This window comes from Oncorhynchus gorbuscha, unplaced genomic scaffold (assembly GCF_021184085.1).
Source record: "Oncorhynchus gorbuscha isolate QuinsamMale2020 ecotype Even-year unplaced genomic scaffold, OgorEven_v1.0 Un_scaffold_609, whole genome shotgun sequence".
In the NCBI taxonomy this organism is placed as follows: Eukaryota; Metazoa; Chordata; class Actinopteri; order Salmoniformes; family Salmonidae; genus Oncorhynchus; species Oncorhynchus gorbuscha.
This window is the reverse complement of record NW_025745735.1, coordinates 292,613-318,178: the sequence shown is the minus strand read 5'-3', so window position 1 is coordinate 318,178 and position 25,566 is coordinate 292,613. Positions and strand designations below refer to the sequence as shown.

General features: G+C 43.0%; 1 protein-coding gene across 6 annotated transcripts in view; it reads right to left on the bottom strand.

Annotated features, from left to right (window-relative positions):
• The window catches only part of LOC124019498 (receptor-type tyrosine-protein phosphatase U), a 348,981-nt gene that overhangs the window by 88,059 nt on the left and 235,356 nt on the right, over positions 1-25,566 (bottom strand). For 4 of the 6 annotated variants that reach the window (XM_046334848.1, XM_046334850.1, XM_046334849.1 and 1 more), the window contains exons 13-16: positions 22,251-22,287; positions 12,920-13,058; positions 2,428-2,457; positions 2,100-2,257 (exon numbers count right to left, since the gene is read on the bottom strand). In XM_046334848.1, the coding sequence (XP_046190804.1) occupies positions 2,100-2,257; positions 2,428-2,457; positions 12,920-13,058; positions 22,251-22,287 (364 nt within the window). The remainder of the gene's footprint in view (positions 1-2,099; positions 2,258-2,427; positions 2,458-12,919; positions 13,059-22,250; positions 22,288-25,566) is intronic. The other 2 variants (XM_046334851.1, XM_046334853.1) reach the window with 1 other exon arrangement.

Below are 25,566 nucleotides of genomic sequence, written 5' to 3'. Positions count from 1 at the left end.
CTTTGTTATTTTGTTTTGTGTGTTCAGTCTAATAAATTAACATGGACACTTCACGCTGCATATTGGTCCAAACCTTCCTACTCCTCCTCAGATAATGAAGAGATTCGTTACAAGCCAAAACGTCTTGATGGCCTCGAAAGTTTGGACACACCTACTCATTCCATGGTTTTTCTTAATTTTTACTATATTGTTAGAACAATATGAAGACATCACAACTATGAAATAACACATATGGAATCCATTAAGAACAAACAGTCAACTCCTTCGTTCCAGTCGAGGAATTGAACCCCGGTCTCCCCCGTACGACACAGGGATTCTTTAGCTAAATAGCCCAGCACTGTTGTACAGTGCCATATTTTCCATTCCATCCTAACAATAACTCAGGGTTTTTCATTTTTCTTGGAATAGAAACTCCATAATATTTATAAAGCAACATTTCTTAAAATCAGTCTCATATACTATACAAAAAATGTTTCAAATTATCTAGTACAGCCACTACTGAAGGCTATCAAATGCTTCTCAAAGATACCCTTTGGTGATCAAACTAGCATTAATGGCACTTAACGTCTTCGATATAGGGGGCGCTCTTTTAATTTTTGGATAAAAAAACGTTCCCATTTTAAACAAGATATTTTGTCACGAAAAGATGCTCGACTATGCATATAATTGACAGCTTTGGAAAGAAAACACTCTGACGTTTCCAAAACTGCAAGGATATTATCGGTAAGTGCCACAGAACTGATGCTACAGGCGAAACCAAGATGACATTTCAAACAGGAAATGCCCCAGATTTTGAAGGTGCTGTGTTCCAATATCTCCTTATATGGCTGTGAATGCGCCAGGAATGAGCCAACACTTTCTGTCGTTTCCCCAAGGTGTCTGCAGCATTGTGACATATTTGTAGGCATATCATTGGAAGATTGACCATAAGAGACTACATTTACCAGGTGCCCACTTGGTGTCCTCCATCGAAATTATTGCGTAATCTCCAGCTGCGTGTATTTTTCCATTTGCTTCAGAGGAGAAACCAAACTGCCACGAATGATTTATCATCGAATAAATATGTGAAAAACACCTTGAGGATTGATTCTAAACAACGTTTGCCATGTTTCTGTCGATATTATGGAGTTCATTTGGAAAAAAGTTTGGCGTTGTAATGACAGAATTTTCTGTTTTTTTCTTAGCCAAACGTGATGAACAAAACGGAGCGATTTCTCCTACACAAATAATATTTTTTGAAAAACTGAACATTTGCTATCTAACTGAGAGTCTCCTTATTGAAAACATCTGAAGTTCTTCAAAGGTAAATGATTTTATTTGAATGCTTTTCTTGTTTTTGTGAAAATGTTGCCTGCTGAATGCTAGGCTTAATGCTATGCTATGTATCAATACTCTTGCACAAATGCTTGTGTAGCTATGGTTGAAAAGCATATTTTGAAAATCTGAGATGACAGGGTTGTTAACAAAAGGCTAAGCTTGTGAGTGAATATATTTCTTTCATTTCATTTGCGATTTTCAGGAATAGTTAACATTGCGTTATGGTAATGAGCTTGAGGCTATGATTACGCTCCCGGATACGGGATTGCTCGACGCAAGAAGTTAAATAACTTGCCATAGAATTTTGCGGCACCACGTGGTGTATGCTGCAACTTTTAAAGGACGAACCACTGTATGCAACTGAGCCCAGGACATGTAAACCAAGATTATTTCTTTCCTTTTCTGTTATGAACATTCATATTTCAAGATATCGAGATGAGAAGGAAGACGACTAGAATCACAAATCATTTTCTTGACTGAAGATGTTCCACTTTACATCTGTTTGCAATTTTATTTTTCTCGTTATCTTATTTAAGACTGTGGATCTGCTGCAGGGAGTATAGCTGCTTCTGAGGTATATGGAACTTTTCTAAGACTAAATGGATGTTGTGGGAGGTATAAAGTTCACACACAATATTGTGGGAGCATTTTGGGAAAAACTTTAGACCTCAGGTTTTCCACAAATGAATCAGTTTGATTACTGGTGTCAAGTTTTTATTTGAAAGCACATACTGCAGGTGTGTATGTGTGTGTGTGCTTATGCCTGTGTATGTGGGTCTTACTGCGCGTGCTGCAGGTGTGTGCCATGCGTGCTGCAGAGAGGGCCATGCGCTCATCCTCCTGCAGGGTACTCTGGTCAGTGAAACTGCGCTCCATCGAACCCATGCGACTCTTCTCCTGACGGTACATTATGGGTGTCTTATTTATGTTCACTGGCTTCCTACGAACACATAGAGAGAGATAGAGGGAGTGGGAGAGGAGAGGACGAGGGGGATAGAGAGAGCAACAGTTTTATTTGGCCACAAAACCTTCATTGGCAGCCAGAGAGCACAAGCATGTGAATAATCGATTAGCAAAACAATGGAACGGTAGGAGGGTGGCGTCACTTACGGATAATAAGAGTAAGAGTAGTAGTCCCTTCTGGCAAGTGAGCGGGAGGGAGGGCAGAGAAAAAAAATCAAGATAAAGAAGATATGAAATGCAAGAAATGCCGACCGAGGGATGGATTCATTAACGTGAAAATGGCAACAGTCTCTGCAACGTCTGCTTGGACTGTGTGACTCACGCATTTACCACATAGTGACAGGACCAAACCACAGCTAAAGCAGCTAGACCAGCCTCTAATTGAATGTCACTGTTTTCCCCTTTAATGAGTAAACCATGTCGCTTCCTGCAAGAGAAAATGTAGCAATCATACCGCTAAGAGCTAACTTCATGGTGGCTTAGTGGAGTAATCTGGAATAATGTTTCACAAGACTTGAGACTCGACTTGAGACTCGACAAGTGATGTTGGTGGCCAGAAACTTTCTTTCCCGGAAAAGAGAGGCTGGTTGTCCTCCCAAAGATATGCTTGCTGTGCATAACCTCCTGGATGATGATATGTTTCCTTCTCTGAATGAAATCATTCGCGTTGCTCTCACAATTCATGTGAGCAGCTGCTACTGCTCCTGCATCTCTCGCTCTCTCCCCTAATTTAATCCACCCGTGTATGATAGTTTTGGCCTGCCTCACTAACGACGCCTTTTGCCTATTCCCCTATCGGATTTCCTGTTATCAACCTATTGCCTAATCTCCTAGATGATGTTACTAGCCTTTTCCCTGCTTGTACTGTTGCCTTTTTGGACCCCCTGTGTATGACCTTCTGCCTGCCCCTGGACCCAGCTACCTGCCTCTTCCTGTGGTCCTTTACCAATAAACACCTGCTGCGCCCTGCGCTTGAAACCAGCTCTCTGTCTCCCATCGTGTTCATTACACACAGAAACTATGAGACGGTTATAATTTTAGCCAACCAAAAATAACCTTATTTTGATAGAATATTCCTGGGGGAGAGTGCCTAGACCCCCCTAAAAGAGGCTTAGCCCCCCTATCCATGAATCTCTAGTGACGTCCCTGGTTTCAGTGAAGGGGGATCTTAATGCTTCAGCATACAATGACATTCTAGACGATTCTGTGCTTCCAACTTTCTGGCAACAGTTTGGGGAAGGCCCTTTCTTGTTTCAGCATGACAATGCTCCCATGCATAAAGCGAGATCCATACGGAAATGTTTTGTCGAGATTGGTGTGGAAGAACTTGACAGGCCTGCAGAGAGCCCGGACACCTTAGGGATGAATTGATGAATTGATGAATTGAAAACGCAGACTGCGAGCCAGGCCTAATCGCCCAACATCAGCGCCCGGCCTCAGTAATGCTCTTGTGGCTGAATGGAAGCAAATGGAAAGCCTTCCCTGAAGAGTAGAAGCTGTTATAGCAGCAAACTGGGGGCCAACTCCATATTAATGCCCATGATTTTGGAATGAGATGTTCGACAAGCAGGTGTCCACATACTTTTGACCATGTAGTGTATCTAGACCTATGAAAAATATGTCTCAAGTTATTTTATGTATCGAGGAAGTTTTTGAATGCCTTTGAGCAGACCTGCATCTACAGTTGAGAATCCATCTTGTCCATGCAGGGGAGCAACAACTCTGTTTTCATTGTTTGGGAACATGACAATTCTGTGCCTAAACCCAAGTAGGTCTCCACCATAAAATCTCCCATTTTCCTTTGTTTGCGCTTTCTTGTTGCATCTGCCTCTGGAATATTGTGAATTTCACAGAGTGCTTTGGTTCTGTCAAAGTTCTGTTGTAAATGCATCTGTGCATTTGCCTACCAGTGTGTCACATACAGCTTGTTTGCCAAAACAAGCTTCAGCCAGGTCTACAGTCTGTTTCTGGAGGAATTTATGTAATACCTCAGTTATAGAAAGAAGGCACTGAAACATCAGTAGCAAATACATGGTGTAGAACTTATGAAACTTTGCACTCAGACCAACAGCCATGGGGGATCCAATGGCAGATAAACAATCAACAATTGCAGTTAAAGTGTCCAGGACTATTGTACCTTTGCAGGAAAGGGACAAACTCATTCAAAATCTCCATACACTCAAGAAAAATCACTCTATTTATGCTTTCACTAGATTCATCATTGGCACGGAAAGAAATTCTTCCCAACATTTAGGTGACCGCAACAATTCTCCTCAGATACTCCCTTCTCTCTGCAACATCAATAGCATGGGCAGATGTTAAAATCTGAGCAATGTTCCCGTTAATGCTTATTGCCTGGTAGCTTGCCATGCCACAACACTGTCTGTGTGTTTATACCATCTCATGTTCACCAAAGATAAAAAAGCTTTTTTTCACATTTTTGCAGCCATTACCGACAAGAGAGTCAAATGTAATGTTTTGCCCCCAAGAAATTCAAAAAGAAAGCTGTGTTTTGTGGACAGAGTACTCTACCTAAACTTTTGTGTGGGTAGCTATTCAGCTTCACTTGTCTGGGCCCCGTGTCTTTTTCACCTAAATCGCTCTCATTTCTGGAAGGAGTTGCTGCAGCAGCTTGATAACTTTCTTTCTCTGGATCTATTTGTTGTCCATCCCTCTCTGGATCGGTTTGTTGTCCCTCCCTCTCTGGATCTGTTTGTTGTCCCTCCCTCTCTGGATCTGTTTGTTGTCCCTCCCTCTCTGGATCTGTTTGTTGTCCCTCCCTCTCTGGATCTATTTGTTGTCCATCCCTCTCTGGATCTGTTTGTTGTCCCTCCCTCTCTGGATCTGTTTGTTGTCCCTCCCTCTCTGGATCTGTTTGTTGTCCCTCCCTCTCTGGATCTGTTTGTTGTCCCTCCCTCTCTGGATCTGTTTGTTGTCCCTCCCTCTCTGGATCGGTTTGTTGTCCCTCCCTCTCTGGATCGGTTTGTTGTCCCTCCCTCTCTGGATCGGTTTGTTGTCCCTCCCTCTCTGGATCGGTTTGTTGTCCCTCCCTCTCTGGATCGGTTTGTTGTCCCTCCCTCTCTGGATCGGTTTGTTGCCCCTCCCTCTCTAATTCGACTTGTTGCCCCTCCCTCTCTAATTCGACTTGTTGTCCCTCCCTCTCTGGATCGGTTTGTTGTCCCTCCCTCTCTGGATCGGTTTGTTGTCCCTCCCTCTCTGGATCGGTTTGTTGTCCCTCCCTCTCTGGGTCGGTTTGTTGCCCCTCCCTCTCTGGATCGGTTTGTTGTCCCTCCCTCTCTGGATCGGTTTGTTGTCCCTCCCTCTCTGGATCGGTTTGTTGTCCCTCCCTCTCTGGATCGGTTTGTTTCCCTCCCTCTCTGTTGTCCCTCCCTCTCTGGATCGGTTTGTTGTCCCTCCCTCTCTGGATCGGTTTGTTGTCCCTCCCTCTCTGGATCGGTTTGTTGTCCCTCCCTCTCTGGATCGGTTTGTTGTCCCTCCCTCTCTGATCGGTTTGTTGTCCCTCCCTCTCTGGATCGGTTTGTTGTCCCTCCCTCTCTGGATCGGTTTGTTGTCCCTCCCTCTCTGGATCGGTTTGTTGTCCCTCCCTCTCTGGATCGGTTTGTTGTCCCTCCCTCTCTGGATCGGTTTGTTGTCCCTCCCTCTCTGGATCGGTTTGTGGTCCCTCCCTCTCTGGTTTGGTTTGTGGTCCCTCCCTCTCTGGTTCGGTTTGTGGTCCCTCCCTCTCTGGATCTGTTTCTTTGTCCCTCCCTCTCTGGATCTGTTTGTTGTCCCTCTCTCTCTGGATCTGTTTCTTTGTCCCTCTCTCTCTGGATCTGTTCCTTTGTCCCTCTCTCTCTGGATCGGTTTCGTTGTCCCTCCCTCTCTGGATCGGTTTGTTGTCCCTCCCTCTCTGGATCGGTTTGTTGTCCCTCCCTCTCTGGATCGGTTTGTGGTCCCTCCCTCTCTGGATCGGTTTGTGGTCCCTCCCTCTCTGGATCGGTTTGTGGTCCCTCCCTCTCTGGTTCAGTTTGTGGTCCCTCCCTCTCTGGTTCGGTTTGTGGTCCCTCCCTCTCTGGTTCGGTTTGTGGTCCCTCCCTCTCTGGTTCGGTTTGTGGTCACTCTCTCTCTGGATCTGTTTCTTTGTCCCTCCCCCTCTGGATCGGTTTGTTGTCCCTCCCTCTCTGGATCTGTTTCTTTGTCCCTCTCTCTCTGGATCTGTTTCTTTGTCCCTCTCTCTCTGGATCTGTTTCTTTGTCCCTCGTCTGGATCTGTTTGTTGTCCCTCCCTGTCTGGATCTGTTTGTTGTCCTTCCCTCTCTGGATCTGTTTGTTTGTCCCTCTCTGGATCTGTTTGTTTGTCCCTCCCTGTCTGCATCGTTTTTTTTGTCCCTCCCTGCCTGGATCTGTTTGTTGTCCCTCTTAACTGAAAGCTTAAACAACTGTTTTATCACTAACTTTCATCAGACATGCTCTCTTAGCCCTGTCAGCCTCCAGCTTCTTTCCCTCATTTGTCTGTGTTTTGACATTTTTGTATTGTTATTAAACTCATATTTGCAATAACTCAAGGCTTAATAGGTGATTAATCAGTTTAAGTTTTAATTTGTTTGTTTGAACTGGTCAAATCTTCCTTTCTCGCCAGATTGGCCTTCGGCAGAGCTGCTGGCACTGGCTCTCTTGAAGAACTTCCGTATATCCATCTAATGTTAGTTGTTAGCTAGCCTACAGTTGAGAAATTGAGGATAATACAAAGACATTGTGATCAACACTATGTCACCTTTTCTACACAACCTACTGATAATTGTTTTGCAATGGCCTACTGAATGAAAGCAATTGAGTATGAAAAGACATGTGCATGATGTTACGTCATAATTTATAGCCTGGCACAGATTGCAAAACCACATTAAATACAACGTTAATTAGATATCGCAACATAACTTTTGTCGAATTTAAAAGACAACGTGAATGGTTAGCTAGCTCGCAACATCTGTTACACTGTAACAGGAAACCTCAAATAAAAATGTATTGGTCAACAAAGCTTTGATTATGACAAAAGTCTATAGTAGTGAATTCTCTGTTCTAACTTACCACAAATTCACATCGTAGCCTATCTGCATGAATTCATCCTGTCAGAGCCTTTTCCTGTCAGTTTACTGTTAGCTAGTAGTCTCAAGCCACAGAAGTAGCCAACGTTAACCAAAATGTTAGCTACAAGTAGGCTTAACAGTCACTAGCACATGCAGCAGCAGCCTCCCCCAGGTCCTAGTGCACGCCCAGTAAGAAGTTTAAGATGCGATGGAACGGTTGACGGAAAAAAAAGAAATCACAGAGAAAATATTATGACTGATATATTTATTTATTTATGGTGGTCTAATGAATATTTAAAAATAGGCCTAGTGACTTTCCTGACTGGAACTAAGGGGCCCAGCCCGAACCATGAAAAACAGCTCCAGACCATTATTCCTCCTCCACCAAAGTTTACAGTTGGCACTATGCATTCAGGCAGGTTGCGTTCTCCTGGCATCCGCCAAACCAAGATTCATCCGTTGTACTGCCAGATGGTGATGCGTGATTCATCACTCCAGAGAACGCGTTTACATTTCTCCAGAGTCCAATGGCGGCGAGCTTTACAACACTCCAGTCAATGCTTGGCACTGAGCATGGTGATCTTAGGCTTACTGCTCAGCCATGGAAACCCATTTCATGAAGCTTCCAACGAATAGTTATTGTGCTGACGTTGCTTCCAGAGGCAGTTTGGAACTCTGTAGTGAGTGTTGCAACTGAGGACAAACCATTTTTATGCGCTTCAGCACTCAGCGGTCCCGTTCTGTGAGCTTGTGTGGCCTACAACTTTGTGGCTGAGCCATTGTTGCTCCTACACATTTCCACTTCATAATAAACATAAAACTTACAGTTGACTGGGGCAGCTGTAGCAGGGCAGAAATATATTTTAATAAGCTACATATTTAAGCTACATATTTTTATTTATTTCACCTTTATTTAAACAGGTAGGCTAGTTGACAACAAGTTCTCATTTGCAACTGCGACCTGGCCAAGATAAAGCACAGCATTTCGACACATACAACAACACAGAGTTACACATGGAATAAACAAAACATAGTCAATAAGACAGTAAAACAAAAGAAAACAAAAAGTCTATATACAGTGAGTGCAAATGAGGTAAGATAAGGGAGTTAAGGCAATAAATAGGCTATGGTGGTGAAGAAATTACAGTATAGCAATTAAAATACAGGAATGGTAGATGTGCAGAAGATGAATGTGCAAGTAGAGATACTGGGGTGCAAAGGAGCAAGAGCAATAAATAAATACAGTATGGGGATGAGGTAGGTAGATAGATGGGCTGTTTACAGATGGACTATGTACAGGTGCAGTGATCTGTGAGCTGCCCTGACAGCTGGTGCTTAAAGCTAGTGAGGGAGATATGAGTCTCCAGCGTCAGAGATTTTTGCAGTTTCTTCCAGTCATTGGCAGCAGAGAACTGGAAGGAAAGACAACCAAAGGAAGAATTGGCTTAGGGGGTGACCAGTGAGATATACCTGCTGGAGCGCGTGCTACGAGTGGGTGCTGCTATGGTGACCAGTGAGCTGAGATAAGGTGGGGTTTTACCTAGCAGAGACTTGTAGATAACCTGTAGCCAGTGGGTTTGGCGACGAGTATGAAGCGAGGGCCAACCAACGAGAGTGTACAGGTCGCAATGGTGGGTAGTGTATGGAGCTTTGGTGACAAAACGGATGGCACTGTGATAGACTGCGTCCAGTTTGTTGAATAGAGTGTTGGAGGCAATTTTATAGATTACATCACCGAAGTCGAGGATCGGTAGGATGGTCAGTTTTACGAGGGTATGTTTGGCAGCATGAGTGAAGGATGCTTTGTTGCGATATAGGAAGCCAGTTCCTGATTTAATTTAGGATTTGAGATGCTTAATGTGAGTCTGGAAGGAGAGTTTACAGTCTAAACAGACACCTAGATATTTGTAGTTGTCCACGTATTCTAAGTCAGAACCGTCCAAAGTAGTGATGCTGGACGGGCGAGCAGGTGCGGGCAGTGATCAGTTGAATAGCATGCATTTCGTTTGACTTGCTTTTAAGAGCAGTTGGAGGCCACGGAAGTAGAATTGTATGGCATTGAAGCTCATCTGGAGGTTAGTTAACACAGTGTCCAAAGAGGGGTCAGAAGTATACAGAATGGTGTTGTCTGCTTAGAGGTGTATCAGAGAATCACCAGCAGCAAGAGCAACATCATTGATGTATACAGAGAAGAGAGTCGGCCCAAGTATTGAACCCTGTGGCACCCCCATAGAGGCTGCCAGAGGTCCAGACAACAGGCCCTCCGATTTGACACACTGAACTCTATCAGAGAAGTAGTTGGTAAACCAGGCGAGGCAATCATTTGAGAAAGCAAGGCTGTTGAGTCTGCCATTAAGAATGTGGTGATTGAGTCGAAAGCCTTGGCGAGGTCGATGAATACGGCTGCACAGCAATGTCTCTTATTGATGGTGGTTATGATGTCGTTTAGGACCTTGAGCGTGGCTGAGGTGCACCCATGACCAGCTCTGAAACCAGATTGCATAACGGAGGAGGTGCGGTGGGATTCGAAATGGTCGGCAAGATTCCGTCTCTCACAGTTGAAGTGTACCTTTGAAAAAAATGACAGACAGCTACATGCTTTGTAAGTAGGAAAACCTGCAAAATCGGCAGTGTATCAAATACTTGTTCTCTCCACTGTAGGTGTGTAGCAGTTTGGGTCTAGAGTGTCACCCCCTTTGAAGAGGGGGATGACCGCGGCAGCATTCCAATCTTTGGGAATCTCAGACGTTACGAAAGAGAGGTTGAATAGGCTAGTAATAGGGGTTGCAACAATTTCGGCATATCATTTTTAGAAAGAGAGGGTCCAGATTGTCTAGCCTGGCTGATTTGTAGGGGTCCAGATTTTGCAGCTCTTTCAGAACATCAGCTATCTAGATTTGGGTAAAGGAGAAATGGTGGGGGCTTTGGCGGGTTGCTGTGGAGGGTGCCGGGCAGTTGATCGGGGTAGGCGTAGCCAGGTGGAAAGCATGGCCAGCCGTAGAGAAATGCTTATTGAAATTCTCAATTATAGTGGATTTATCAGTGGTGACAGTGTCTCCTAGCCTCAGAGCAGTGGGCAGCTGGGAGGAGGTGCTCTTATTCTCCATGGACTTTATAGTGTCCCAGAACTTTTTGAGTTAGTAATACATGATGCAAATTTCTGCTTGAAAAAGTTAGCCTTAGCTTTCCTAACTGACTGTGTATATTTGTTCCTAACTTCCCTGAAAAGTTGCATATCACTGGGGCTGTTCGATGCTAATGCAGAACGCCACAGGATGTTTTTGTGCTGGTCAAGGGCAGACAGGTCTGGAGTGAACCAAGGACTATATCTATTCCTAGTTCTACATTTTTTGAACGGGGCATGCATCATTACAGAAGTCAACAAATGAGAGCACCTGGGGAGTGGGAGTGGAGCTAGGCACTGCATGACCTGGATTAACCTCTACATCACCAGAGGAACAGAGGAGAAGTAGGATAAGGGTACGGCTAAATGCTATAAGAACTGGCCGTCTGGCACGTTCGGAACAGAGAGTAAAAGGAGAAGGTTTCTGGGCACGATAGCATAGATTCAAGGCATAATGTACAGACAAAGGCAAGGTAGGATGTGAGTACATTGGAGGTAAACCTAACCTGGAGGTATATATAGGGAAAAGGGGTTACCTAGTAAGTTGCACAACTGAATGCATGTAACCAAAATATGTATTCTGCATTTAACTTAACCCCTCTGAATCTGAGAGGTGCGGGGTCTGCCTTAATCGACATCATCGGCACCTGGGGAGCAGTTGTTGGGGGTTAACTACCTTGCTAAAAGAGCAGAACGACAGATTTTTCCACATTGCCGGCTCGGGGATTTGAACCAGCAACCTTTTGTTTACTGGCCCAACGCTCTTATTAACCGCTAACCTGCCACCCACAGTATGTTTGTTACACTGGTAAGGCATTTTTAACCGGAACCAACAGGAACCTTTAATTATATCCTCTCCATACCCATGCAAATGCAACAGAGAGCTACTGATTAATAGACTGGAAACGATATGAACTGAGTTCTCCCTACAACATCCCTGCTCAATGTGTAAATGTACACTACCGGTCAACAGTTTTAGAACACCTACTCATTCAAGGGTTTTTCTTTATGGAATTGTGTAGTAACCAAAAAAAGTGTTAAACAAATCAAAAAATATTTTATATTTCAGATTCCTCAAATAGCCACCCTTTGCCTTGATGACAGTTTTGGACACTCCTGGCATTCTTTCAACCAGCTTCATGACGTAATCACCTGAACAAGCATAGACCAGATTCTGAGTTATGATGGGGTTGGAACTAAGCTCACGAGGCATTTAAATATCCCTCAAGAATTAGGGGTATATACAGTGCTCTCCGAAATTATTGGGACAGTAAATCATTTTTTGTCTTTTGGCTCTACTCCAAAAATGTGGATTTGAACTCAAACAATGACAATGAGATTACAGTGCAGAAAGTTAGAAGCACAAATATCATACCCACCAAAAAATGCTAACTTCCCCTGTTATTGTAACGGTGAGAGGTTAGCATATTTTAGGTGTGATATTTGTGCATCTGTAACTTTCTCACTCATCATGATTCACATTCATTTAGGATTATCCATAATCATGGTAGCATCCACATTCACGTAGAAGTGATTAGAAACATTCTACTCTTATTTACAAAATGTTTACCATTCATTTCTATTGGACACAAAACCATCTGAAACACAACCAAAAAACAGCAAATGCATCCAACAAATGTGTAGAGTCACAAGCTTGATGTAGTAATTTGGGAACACAAATACTTATTTTTGACTACTTTAATACACATTTGCTTTAATACAAGTGAATTTGTCCGAATACTTTTGCTCCTCTAATGTACAAAAGGTTCTATAATTTCTAAACGGCTCACCCGATATGGATGAAAATACCATTGTTTGATTTCAAATCTAAACATGTCAAGTATAGAGCTAAAATAAGAAAAAAACTTCACTGTGTCAAGTCACTCATGTGAAAGGGAGTATATGAGTAGGGTGTAACATCTGAGTCATATGCCACCATAAAAGGTGTGTGGGGCGACCCTCTCGTTGTCACCACCTGCGGGAGGTGAGACCTTTGGGAGCTAGTGGCTAGGCTAATTATCTACCTTAAGCATACCTTTTTCCCTCTCAATGAACCTCTCATTTATGGGCCACGCCACAGCCCGGCATGTGTAATTAAATTGTATTTGCATTTAATTAAATCATTCACACTAAGATAAGCTCTGCCGATGAGAACGGTGTGGTCCCTCTGATACACCATAAGGTCTCCCTCTCCAACACAACCTGGCCCTTTGGAAAGGCAAATACGAGTTCTAGGGAAGACTCAAGGGTAGAATCTAAAAAATAGCACCAACATTCTACAGATACACAAGCATGGTTTGTGTGGTCCAGAGAATAGGAAACAAATCATTTACCACCCTGTGTGGTAATCATGTGCCTCTGAGGAAAGTTACCTATTTGGCTAACAGAGTGAGGACCGAGAAGTGGTATAAAAATGTGGGCCAGTGACTCACCCCTTCCTGATGACGATTATGATAGCCCCCAGGAGCAGGATGAGCACCACTAGGCCCCCAGCACACACCCCCAGGATCAGCCCCATCTCCTCTGAGTGTTGGGACACCTCCAGAGCCCGTCGGTGGTCCTTACAGGCCGCTGAGAGAGAGTGATGAAGGGAGGAGGGGGGAAGCAGAGATGGGATGAAGTGAGAGAGAAAAGAGTTGGGACAGAGAGTGGGTTAGAAAGAGAGCAAGATAAACAGAAGGAGAGATACAGACAGAGAGGGGGGGACAGAAAAAAAGGATACAGAGAAAGAAAGAAATGTACAGGCTTAAAAAATGCAGGTCAATAATCATCTATGCTTATCATACACAACAGCCATCACTCTGTCAAATCCTGACTCTTAACATCACAATGGCTGCATTCACACTAACACCCTGACCGCTGAGAAAAGATAGAATGCCTCAAAACAGACTGACTCTTCACGGTTGAATTTATTTCTATGGCAGTGTGTTTCAAGGGACAATTGTTACATATCGAAACTCTGGCTACCAGAATGCACAATAAAAACATTTACAAAAAGGGTGTGTGGTGCCCACATTTTAAACAGCCAATAGAGAATCACCATCACCTCATCGGCACATCAGCTTCTGCTAAAATAGACACCTTGTGTTCATTAGACAAAATAATTGGATGGGAGACACAAACAGACCACTGTCATGTGAGAGCTTTTCAATAGGCAAATCATATCGGCTATTTCTCTGCTCTTCTAATAGCCACGGGGAAAGATTTGTGTCTCCTACGACAACAAAAGCCCTTTGTGTCTTCGAGTGATGCACAGGATAGGAGGGTTGAGATATACTGTATGAGGCCAGGGATAAAAGTTGTCTAGGACTGGGGGAATGTTTTGTGGATGGTCTTTATAAACTTGCCACACTGCACCAAACAGAAGAACACAAACTGAAATAGAGTGCCTACCTGGACCTTTTCGTTTTCAATTGTGTGCCCTAATGAATGTGACTTTGCTTGAAGACATTCTGTACAACCACAGTATGTTTAATGCCACATCAAAACAAGTGTTTTTTTTGGAAGAAATCCAAGACAATACTAATCTAAATCCAAGATGATAGTGTGCTTAATTTAAATCAACACGAGTACAGTGGCAGGTAGACTAGCTGTTAAGAGCATTGGGCCTGTAACCGAAAGGTTGCTAGTTCAAATCCCCTAACCGGCAAGGTGGAAAACTGTGCTGTTCTGCCCTTGAGCAAGGCAGTTAACAACTGCTCCTTGGGTGGCAATGATGTCGATTAAGGCAGCCCCCTGCACTTCTCTCATTCAGAGGGATGAAAAACGGAAGACATTTCGGTTGAATGCATTCAGTTGTGCAACTGACTAGGTACTCCCCTTTCCCCAGTATAATTTCAAGGTGTCCCAGTGTCTGTAAGATACGGTAAAGGCCATTATTATAATAGCAAGTTACTCATCTCATTGGCACAAAGCTCTACACTTATGGAAGGAGAAGCAAGAAGCTATTTATGTCTTGTAGCAGGAACCCACTTATCTACTTTCTCTGTGTAGTGTCAGCCTCTCCTTATGGCCCAAACAGCCCTGCAACCAGCCTTACTGTGCCTTTAGGAACAGTTGCACAGCCATTCTCTAGTGGAGGAGAAAGTCAGAGTTAGCCTAAGGAAAGAGGTCTAGATATCTAGCTAGCGGTTGGAATAAAGAGGCTCACAAGGGCAAAATGAGATCTGGGGCAGAGGAAAGGGAAAAGAAGCCATGTTTTAGCCCTCTCCTTCTACTACCAGGCCCAGGGGCATTTTACTGACCTCATCCCTATGGGGGAGAACTCTTACAGTACATTTTGGGAAGGTTTGTGGTTGGTGCGGAGTGTTTAATGAAAAATCACCAAGTACTGTTTATGGTAGGGGATAGTCCCAAAGTTTTAGCAGCCATGTATGTACACTGACACTAATGTTTTTACAGTCTATTACATTTATTCAGATAATTACCATAGATGTCATTGGTGTACAGGTCACGTAGACTAATGGACTCTGAGCCTTGTGTCTCCCCTGACAAAATGGATACATCCTTGGAGTTCTATATACGAGTATCAATGGTAAACCTTTTGTCTATCACAAGTTTGCTTGACATACAAGGGTGACAGGTACAACTAATTCAGTCAGCCTCCCTTCAGAAAGCTTTCGTACTCTTTGACTTATTCCACATTTTGTTAAGTTACAGGCTGAATTCAAAATGGATTAAATATATTTGTTTTTCTCACCCATCTACACACAATACCCCATAATGACAAAGTGAAAACATGGTTTTAGAAATGTGTGCAAATTTATTGAAAATTAAATACAGAAATATCAAATTTACATAAGTATTCACATCCCTGAGCCAATATTTTCTAGAAGCACCTTTGGCAGAGATTACAGACGTGAGTCTTTCTGGGTAAGTTTCTACACCTGGATTGTCAAATCCAATAAAACTTTATTTGTCACATGTGCCCGAATACAACCTTACTGTCACGCCTTGGTCAATATGTTTTGTGTTTTCGTTATATATTTTGGTCAGGCCAGGGTGTGACATGGGTTATGTGTTGTGTTCGTATTGGGGTTTTATAGCATTGGGATTGTGAATGATTAGGGGTGTGTCTAGTTAGGCTTGGCTGCCTGAGGCGGTTCTAAATCAGAGTCAGGTGATTCTCGTTGTCTCGGATTGAGAACCATATTTAGGTAGCCTGAGTTTCACTTTGTATTTTGTGGGTGATTGTTCCTGTCTCTGTGTAGTGTTCACCAGATAGGCTGTAATAGGTTTAACGTTCCGTTTGTTGTTTTTGTATTTATGAGTTATTTCATGTATCGTTCCGTTTTCCTTCATTAAAGTCATGAGTAACCACTACGCTGCATTTCGGTCCGACTCTCTTCCTTCAACAGACGAACGCCGTTACACTTACTGTGAAATGCTAACTTAAAAGCCCCTATACAACAGGGGGTAACGGTACCGAGTCATTGTGCATGGGTACAGTTTAGTTGAGGTAATTTGTACATGTAGGTAGAGGTGAAGGGACTATGCATAGATAATAAACAGCGAGCAGCAACACTGTACAAAACAATTGGGGGGGGGGGGGGGGGGGTCAATGTAATAGTCTGGTGGCCATTTGATTAATTGTTCAGCAGTCTTATGGCTTTGTGGCTGAAGTTGTTAAGGATCCTTTTGGTCCTAGATTGCCATGCGGTAGCAGAGAAAACAGTCTATGACTTGGGTGACTGGAGTCTATGACAATTTTATGGGCTTTCCTCAGACTCCGCCTATTATATAGCTCCTGGATTGCAGGAAGCTTGGTCCCAGTGATGTACTGGGCCATATGCACTACCCTCTGTAGCAGCTTACGATCAGATGCCAAGCAGTTGTCATAACAGGCGGTGATGCAACCGATCAGGATGCTCTCGATGGTGCAGCTGTAGAACTTTTGAGGATCTGGGGACCCATGGCAAATCTTTTCAATCTCCTGAGGGGAAAAGGTTTTGTCGTGCCCTCTTCACAACTGTCTTGGTGTGTTTGGACCATGATTGTTCGTTGGTGATGTGGACACCAAGGAATTTGAAGCTCTCGACCCACTCCACTTTACAGCCCCGTTGATGTTAATCCTTGGGGTTCTGTACACGAGTGTTGTGCAACATTTGCCCATTATTCTTTTAAAAATTATTCAAGCTGTGTCAAATTGGTTGTTGGTCATTGCGAGATAAACATTTTCAAGTAATTCCATAAATTTTCAAGTATATTTAAGTTAAAATGGCCACTCAGGAACATTCATTGTCTTCTTTGTAAACAACCTCAGTGTTCTGTAGATATGGCCATGTGTTTTAGGTTATTGTCCTGCTGAAAGGTGAATTAATCTCCCAGTATCTGATGGGTAGCAGACTGATCCAGGTTTTCCTCAAGGATTTTGCATGTGCTTAGCTCCATTATACATTAATCGTTTTATCCTGAAATACTCCCTAAACTATTACAATCATACCCATAACATGATGCCACCACTATGCTTGAAAATATGGAGAGTGGAACTCAGTAATGTGTTTTTACCCAAATATAACTCTTTCTATTCAGGACATAAAGTGAATTGCTTTGCCACATTTTTTGCAGTGTCACTTTAATGACTTGTTGCAAACAGGATACCGGCTTCCTTCTTTTCACTCTGTCATTTGGGATAGTATTGTGGAGTAACTAAACTGTTGTTGATCCATCCTCAGTTCTCTCATGTACAGGGCCATGCAAAATTATTCGGCCTCCTTGAACTTTGCGACCTTTTGCCACATTTCAGGCTTCAAACATAAAGATATAAAACTGTATTTTTTTGTGAAGAATCAACAACAAGTGGGACACAATCATGAAGTGGAACGACATTTATTGGATATTTTGACTTCAGGGTATGGCTGGAATCTCTCATATTCCGTCTGAGGATGGCAAACCGATGTCCTCAACTGTTTCACCTGCCACAATTTACAAAGCTCCGCCATAAAGGGACATAAAGGGGGTCCCATGGTCAGTAAGGATCTCATTTGGAACCCCATCCCTGGTGAACAGGAGCACTAGTTCCTTGGAAATTCATTGAGACAGTCTTCCTCTGTTCGCTGGTTCGCCCAGGCCTGTGCCTGCTCAGCTGTTCCTGCCGTAAAATACCCTTCAACCAGGCCCACGAGATGGTTGGTGGAAAGTACCTTGTTCTGACCAACCCATCGTCGAACTTCTTGGGGTAGATCTCGCTGAAACTGGTCGAGTACGATGGTCTCGACGACCTCGGCGGATCAATGGGTCTCCAGTAGCAACCATTACCGTGCCAGGTGGGGGGGGGGGGTTGTCCAGGTCGATAGGACCACTGGTGGAAGCGGTGTGCCCTCACGGTATCGGTCACTGCCAGTCTAGTCAGAATCTCTCCCTTTAGTTTATCGTAATCCTGTGCATCTTTCAACTCCAGGTCAAAATATACTTTTTGAGCATCCCCTGATAGGTATGCCAGAAGCCCTGCCCATTCTTCTTTTGGCCACCTCTCCCTCTCTGCCGTCCATTTGAAGGTGGTGAGATATGCTTCCACATCATCCTGCTCTGTTATTCCTTGAAGAAAATTATTGGCCCGCCTCTGGGTATTTGCAGCTGGTAACTGAGCCCCAATTTGGTCCGCTAGCTCCTATAGGCCTTCTCTTAACTCCCGGGTATTTCTCTCTTGCTCCTCTCTGAGCAGCTGGTTGGTGCGGTGCTGGACCTGTAACGTGTCCTGATACATTTGCATTGAATCATGATGAGCTCAATGATGTTAAACTCAAGTTGCCTCTTGTTGGGTGGCCGCTGATTGTAACAGGGACTGTATGGCTCCCTCCATACTCATTATCACGAGAAAACTGTCATAACCAAACAAAGCCACAAAAAAAACTGACTCCCCTTTGGAGTGCTAACTGAACATTTTTTTTTCTCTACCTAAACAGCGGTACGGTTAGTCCATTTGCCCTGCATTCTCCACCAGGTGTGGCAAATCTCTTCAAGATTAGGAGCGTTTGTCACAAATTACGTGGGAAACTTTCACCTTAAATCACCCCAGAACGAGTTATTTCGAACAGGACAGTACCTGTGTGTTTGTTTCTCCATCCTGGTCCACGCAGGCCACAGGCAAGATCAAGGATAGCAGGGTTCTTGGTAGGTCCAGATCCAAACGCCAACAGGCACGTCCAAACAGTCCAGCTCATACACGGTAAATCCAGCCGATATATATAGTCTCTTTCTCTATGGTTCACAGATCCTTTCAGCCCTTTCTCTCCCTCTTCCAGGTTTGTCTTGACCCTTTATCTGTGGGTCGGCCCCACATTCTGAGGGTTCCCCTTGCTTCTGGGAATTGGCAGTCGGCCATTTTGTGATCTGTAATTCTGACCGGTGTGGCCATTTTAGTGATAGGGCAGAGCCAGTTTATTAGATCTGCTCTCACATATGTGCCATTTATCACTCGACCCCTTTCTTTGCTACACTACCAACACAGAGATGGAGAAGCCATATACAGTGCCTTGCGAAAGTATTCGGCCCCCTTGAACTTTGCGACCTTTTGCCACATTTCAGGCTTCAACATAAAGATATAAAACTGTATTTTTGTGTGAAGAATCAACAACAAGTGGGACACAATCATGAAGTGGAACGACATTTATTGGATATTTCAAACTTTTTTAACAAATCAAAAACTGAAAAATTGGGCGTGCAAAATTATTCAGCCCCTTTACTTTCAGTGCAGCAAACTCTCTCCAGAAGTTCAGTGAGGATCTCTGAATGATCCAATGTTGACCTAAATGACTAATGATGATAAATACAATCCACCTGTGTGTAATAAAGTCTCCGTATAAATGCATCTGCACTGTGATAGTCTCAGAGGTCCGTTAAAATCGCAGAGAGCATCATGAAGAACAAGGAACACACCAGGCAGGTCCGAGATACTGTTGTGAAGAAGTTTAAGGCCGGATTTGGATACAAAAGATTTCCCAAGCTTTAAACATCCCAAGGAGCACTGTGCAAGCGATAATATTGAAATGGAAGGAGTATCAGACCACTGCAAATCTACCAAGACCTGGCCGTCCCTCTAAACTTTCAGGTCATACAAGGAGAAGACTGATCAGAGATGCAGCCAAGAGGCCCATGATCACTCTGGATGAACTGCAGAGATCTACAGCTGAGGTGGGAGACTATGTCCATAGGACAACAATCAGTCGTATATTGCACAAATCTGGCCTTTATGGAAGAGTGGCAAGAAGAAAGCCATTTCTTAAAGATGTCCATAAAAAGTGTCGTTTAAAGTTTGGGAGACACACCAAACATGTGGAAGAAGGTGCTCTGGTCAGAACCAAAATTGAACTTTTTGGCAACAATGCAAAACGTTATGTTTGGTGTAAAAGCAACACAGCTCATCACTCTGAACACACCATCCCCACTGTCAAACATGGTGGTGGCAGCATCATGGTTTGGGCCTGCTTTTCTTCAGCAGGGACAGGGAAGATGGTTAAAATTGATGGGAAGATGGATGGAGCCAAATACAGGACCATTCTGGAAGAAAACCTGATGGAGTCTGCAAAAGACCTGAGACTGGGACGGAGATTTGTCTTCCAACAAGACAATGATCCAAAACATAAAGCAACATCTACAATGGAATGGTTCAAAAATAAACATATCCAGGTGTTAGAATGGCCAAGTCAAAGTCCAGACCTGAATCCAATCGAGAATCTGTGGAAATAACTGAAAAATGCTGTTCACAAATGCTCTCCATCCAACCTCACAGAGCTCGAGCTGGTTTGCAAGAAGGAATGGGAAAAAATTTCAGTCTCTCGATTTTCAAAACTGATAGAGACATACCCCAAGCGACTTACAGCTGTAATCGCAGCAAAGGGTGGCGCTACAAAGTATTAACTTAAGGGGGCTGAATAATTTTGCACGCCCAATTTCTGTTTTTGATTTGTTAAAAAAGTTTGAAATATCCAATAAATGTCGTTCCACTTCATGATTGTGTCCCACTTGTTGTTGATTCTTCACAAAAAAATACATTTTTATATCTTTATGTTTGAAGCCTGAAATGTGGCAAAAGGTCGCAAAGTTCAAGGGGGCCGAATACTTTCGCAAGGCACTGTATAACTTCAATTCATCATGTGAAATACAGGAGCAGGCCTATATTTTTTATCCTAATAACATGGCTGCGGGGGAAAAAATATATTTATTTAACTGACACCCTGGACAGATAGGATCATCTTGCCACACTTAGTCTGGGAATTTCTATTAGCCAAACATGACATTTTTTCCACATTAATCCATACACCTACCGGCTGGCTGAGAGTGGGGAAATTGGCACTTAGAGGATAAATGGAAGTCTATTGTTGTGTTGGGAGCAGCCAAGAGATTATTAATTAAATTGTCACCTGGAAGTTGATATGCAATCTCCAGCTTTGTTATCTAAACCCAAATAATTTTCCTGCACTTTGATGATCATAGGCTGTTGAAAAGTAACGCTTCACGACCAGTAAAATGCGGTGATGCAGCAGCAACCATTTTTAACGTTGAGGGATCACATAGATAAAAAATTACTAACCACTGACACTGATGTGTTGTACCTTGACATTTAAAATGATCTGGGGTATCCTATTTGTCAGTTTAGTTCCATCAGTTTCTAAAGCTGGTCTTCTTACTTAACCCTGTCAGCCACCATACTATTTCCTGTTTTTCAAGCAGGATGTTAAAAGGCTGACTAAAACGTAGCTAAAGTTGATAATAACTCATTTGAAAGCTATTTGGGGAGTTAAAACACAAATGTGGCTGAATGTTCAAATACATTTTCATAGGGTTGTCATCAAGGCCCTTTATGTTTTCTTTCCCTCTCTCTCTCACTGCCTACAGTATGTGCTAGAGAAAAGAGACATGTACTGTGTAATGTTCATCAATGTGTCGAGGCGTAATTAATCAAAGCCCAACTGGGTGTCTGTGAGGAGCAGATGGAGTGAGACGCAGAGCTAAAATGGCTTGCCTTGCCTTTTGGATTCATGCTTCAAGAGAGCCTGGTCTCTTTCACTACTCAGTCACAAAAAGAGGCCTTCACCGAAAAGTGCACCTTGCCAAGTCAATTTACTAGCAAGACTAGCTTACTGTTGCAGCGCTATGATAACTATAAATACGTTACTTTTAGTCAGCACGATCCAACAGCGAACAACGGCAGAGGGGGAGAGCCTGTCATGCCATCAGAAGTCAATTTCTATACCCTTTTCATTTCCATTTGAGTCCCTGTGGCAGGGTGATAGAGAGTGGGAGGGAGGAAGGGGGGAGAAACATTGCTCATATTGAAGGGCTCAGGTAGTTCCATGTGTGTTTTTGATGTGAAGGGCCCTTCTTGAGCAGACAGGGGCCAAAAGCCCTCAGATGTTTCTCTCCCCCTCCGAGTAGTGTAGCTGTCTGACGGGAACAGTGGAACTGCCTTTGATATGGTTGTGTCCCCCCCAAACAAACATGATGAAAGCCTGATCTCTAATCTCTCCCTGCTTGCTGTCCTTTTCTCTGAAGGAAAGAGTCGGCCTCAACACTAAACAGCATGGATCTTCAGAGAAATCCCCCTTCTTCTTCCACATGCTAAACTCCATCTACAGTACATGTCTGGAATACCAGCACAAAGACAAGTGTTTGGACCTAAACCCAACACATATTTTCATCTTTGGAGTTGCATTTAGAGTGTAAGGTCAACATGCTACAGTAAAGCCTACAGGACTTCAGAGACTCGGGGAGATACATACAAGGTCACCGTTTTGGTCAATAAAAATATTAATGTTGACTTACCTTTCCGGGCTATTCGGATGCAGTTTATTCTCGTTTCCTGAAAAAAAGAGAGAATACAGAGATCAGAGGTGGGAACATTGCCAATGCTCTGCATCCTGTAGAGTGCAGGCAGTAACTATGCACCTAGCATTATATATTATTTTGGCTGTGATTTTATTTTGAAAATAAAATCACAAATAAAATTATTTTCAACAGATGAAAATAAGACAAACATTCACTGTAGGATTTTCTTAGATCTTTAGGGACCAGCGTATTTGATTGAAAGAAACTCAAAAAGAGCCCCATGAGTAGAATACTGAGGAGGCATTCAATCAGCCAAAATGATAGTCACTAAAATGATAGTCACATATGACACCAGTGAATGTCAAACAATATTAAAAGCCAAGAGTTGAGGTGAAGTGTTTAAAGAGAGAACGGAAGATTTGATGAAAGGGAAAATAACCAAATTGTGAAGATGGCCCTGGACCAATATGCCGCTATAAAAATGAATTAATTTCCTTCAAATTTCAGCTGATGACATACTGATGTTATGAAAAGGATCTTTGTCAAACAACACTAATGAGAATTAAGACCCTAATCCAATTCCGTCTTGCCGCCTCGACGAAGAGATGCATTATCAAATTAAGATTTACAGATGCTAATTCAGGCCTTATGGGACAATTATGCAAATCTGCCCATCCGGAAAGGAGCAAGAGCCATCCTCTCAAACTGCAGCTAAATTGCCTTTTTTTAATTGAAAATCCATTTCAAGCTGACTTCTTCCTAAACCCACTCAGACCTATGGTGATGTTTCTTTCCTAAAAAACAGACATGTAGCGAGGCATATTGAAGACACACACACAAACGATCCACAAACAAACTGACTAAAACATTCACACACATTCAGCTCTCTTTTTTAGCATCAGTAAGCGCTATGGAAATGTAATTGCGGGATGCTTTGGACATTTAAATACAATGGGCTCTTAGAAGGCTATCAAGACAGACAAAAACCAGACCATAAAAATACAGGGGTAATTCCTCACTGCATCAAGGCAATCATTTGCAGGAATCTATGCAGGAATCCCATGCTGACTTAACACTTGTGCTTAATACAGGCAAAACAAAATAAATGTTGTTTTTAAACTCTCGTAAGAACATTTCAGATGAACTACATGTTCACTCATTAGATGGTTCTCCAATTGAACGTGTCCCACATATAAATACTTTGGCTTGTGTGATAGTTACTGATCCCCGATTGTTGAGTCACTGTCACAGGACTTAAACCTGCCACTCAATCAAAGTCACGAAAGAGACCAAGCCCAGTCTGGCTTTCCAAAAGCAAATCTGTCATTCCGGGTGATGGGGAATAAGACTGAGCAGACTTGGTTTACTGCATTTGACAGAAACATTTGTAACGCAGAAAGTAGAGGTGATATATTGCAGCTCAAACCATCCATACTGGCACATCGTTGGTCTGTACGAGGAAGGCACTAGAGTGGAGTTAATTGGTGATCTGGAGAGCAGAAAGTGATAGCCCACATAGGGGACACTGATGCCCTGCCACCCACACAAACTGTGCCAGTCATGCCAGAGGGGTTGGCAGCCCTGGCAGACATCGTTACTACAGTACACGCAGGTTAGCCTGTGTGAGTGTGCCATTAGGAGACGCAGTGGGTGTTGTGATTGAAATGCTGCCCATGCTGTGGTTTTCAAAGAGCCAGTCAGAATGCACCATCTTTCAAGTGCCTCTTTACATGCATCAATCAAAGCAATTGCACACAGGCTTGACAGCAAACCTCCAGCTCATTAGCATGAGTAAATGCCAAATATTGTTAGTCTCCTTCACTTTTAAACGTCTATGCCAATGTTAATGAGAGCCACTTAGAGCAGAAATGTTTGTACTTAACAAAGCTTATTTAGACCAAAATAAAACATTTGTGATGCTGTGATAATTAACCAAACACAGACAATTAAGGAACAAATTAGGAATAAATTAGGAATATAAGCACAGTATACCGTATAAGACCTAAGCAAGAATACTGAACTCTACTCAAAAAAATACCAGATCATCAGAAATACAGGGAAACATGGTGCTCAATGGAAGATTTAAATTCAAAAATATACTTATGCATGGTGATAAACACCATCAGTAAAGAGCTTTACCATGGTTCAACTGTCAAAGCCATTTCTTGGCAGGCATTGGAGCGGAGAACATGCAAGGGGGACTTCCTGAAGGCTGAATCACAACCGGCCATGATTGGGAGTCCCATAGGGCGGCACACAATTGGCCCAGCGTTGTCCGGGTTTGGCCGGGGTAGGCCGTCATTGTAAATAAGAATTTGTTCTTAACTGAATTGCCTAGTTAAATAAAAAAATTAAATAAAAGGTTAGTCATATTGTAGACCTGGGCCAAGGAGTGAGGCTGGCCAAAAACCACCCAGGTAATAACCACCCAGGGGTGGCAGGTAACCTAGTGGTTAGAAAGTTGGGCCAGTAACTGAAAGGTTGCTGGATTGAATCAACGAGCTGACAAGGTACAAATCCGTTGTTCTGCCCTGGAAAAAGGCAGTTAAACCATTGTTCCCCGTAGGCGTCAACCCATTGTTCCCGGTAGGCCGTCATTGTAATTAAGAATTTGTTTAAACTGACGTTCCTGGTAAAAAACTTTTTTTTTGTCCAGAACATTTTAACAGCTCTCCCTGCTAATTTGAAACTTTCTCAGATCACCAGAGTACTGCTGTAGTCAAGTGATAACCTTCAAATAAATGTCAACCAAATCACTATGAGGTTACTGTTCCATTTTGAAAGACCATGCATTCTCAAACAAATCAGGTACCCCATGACATTGCTGGTAGCATAGCAAGCTAGGGGAATAGTCATAAAATGAACGAAGCTATCTAGCCGGCAGTCCCTTCGAAAAGTATTAAGAACCCTTGACTTTTTACACATTTTGTTAGGTTACAGCCTTATTCTAAAATTGTTTTTTTCTTATCAAAATACACACAATACCCCATAATGACATAGAAAAATCAATTTTTTTTGAAATGTTTGCTAATTTATATATATATTTTTTACAGAAATATGACATTTACATAAGTATTCAGACCCTTTACTCAGCACTTTGTTGAAGCAGCTTCGGCAGCAATTCAAGCCTCGAGTCTTCTTGGGTATGAAGCTAGAAGCTTGGCACACCTGTAATTGGGGAGTTTCTCCCATTCTTCTCTGTAGATCCTCTCAAGATCTGTCAGATTGGATGGGGAGCATTGCTGCAAGGCTTTTTTCAGGTCTCTCCAGAGATGTTCGTTTGGGTTCAAGTCGGGGCTCTGGCTGTGCCACT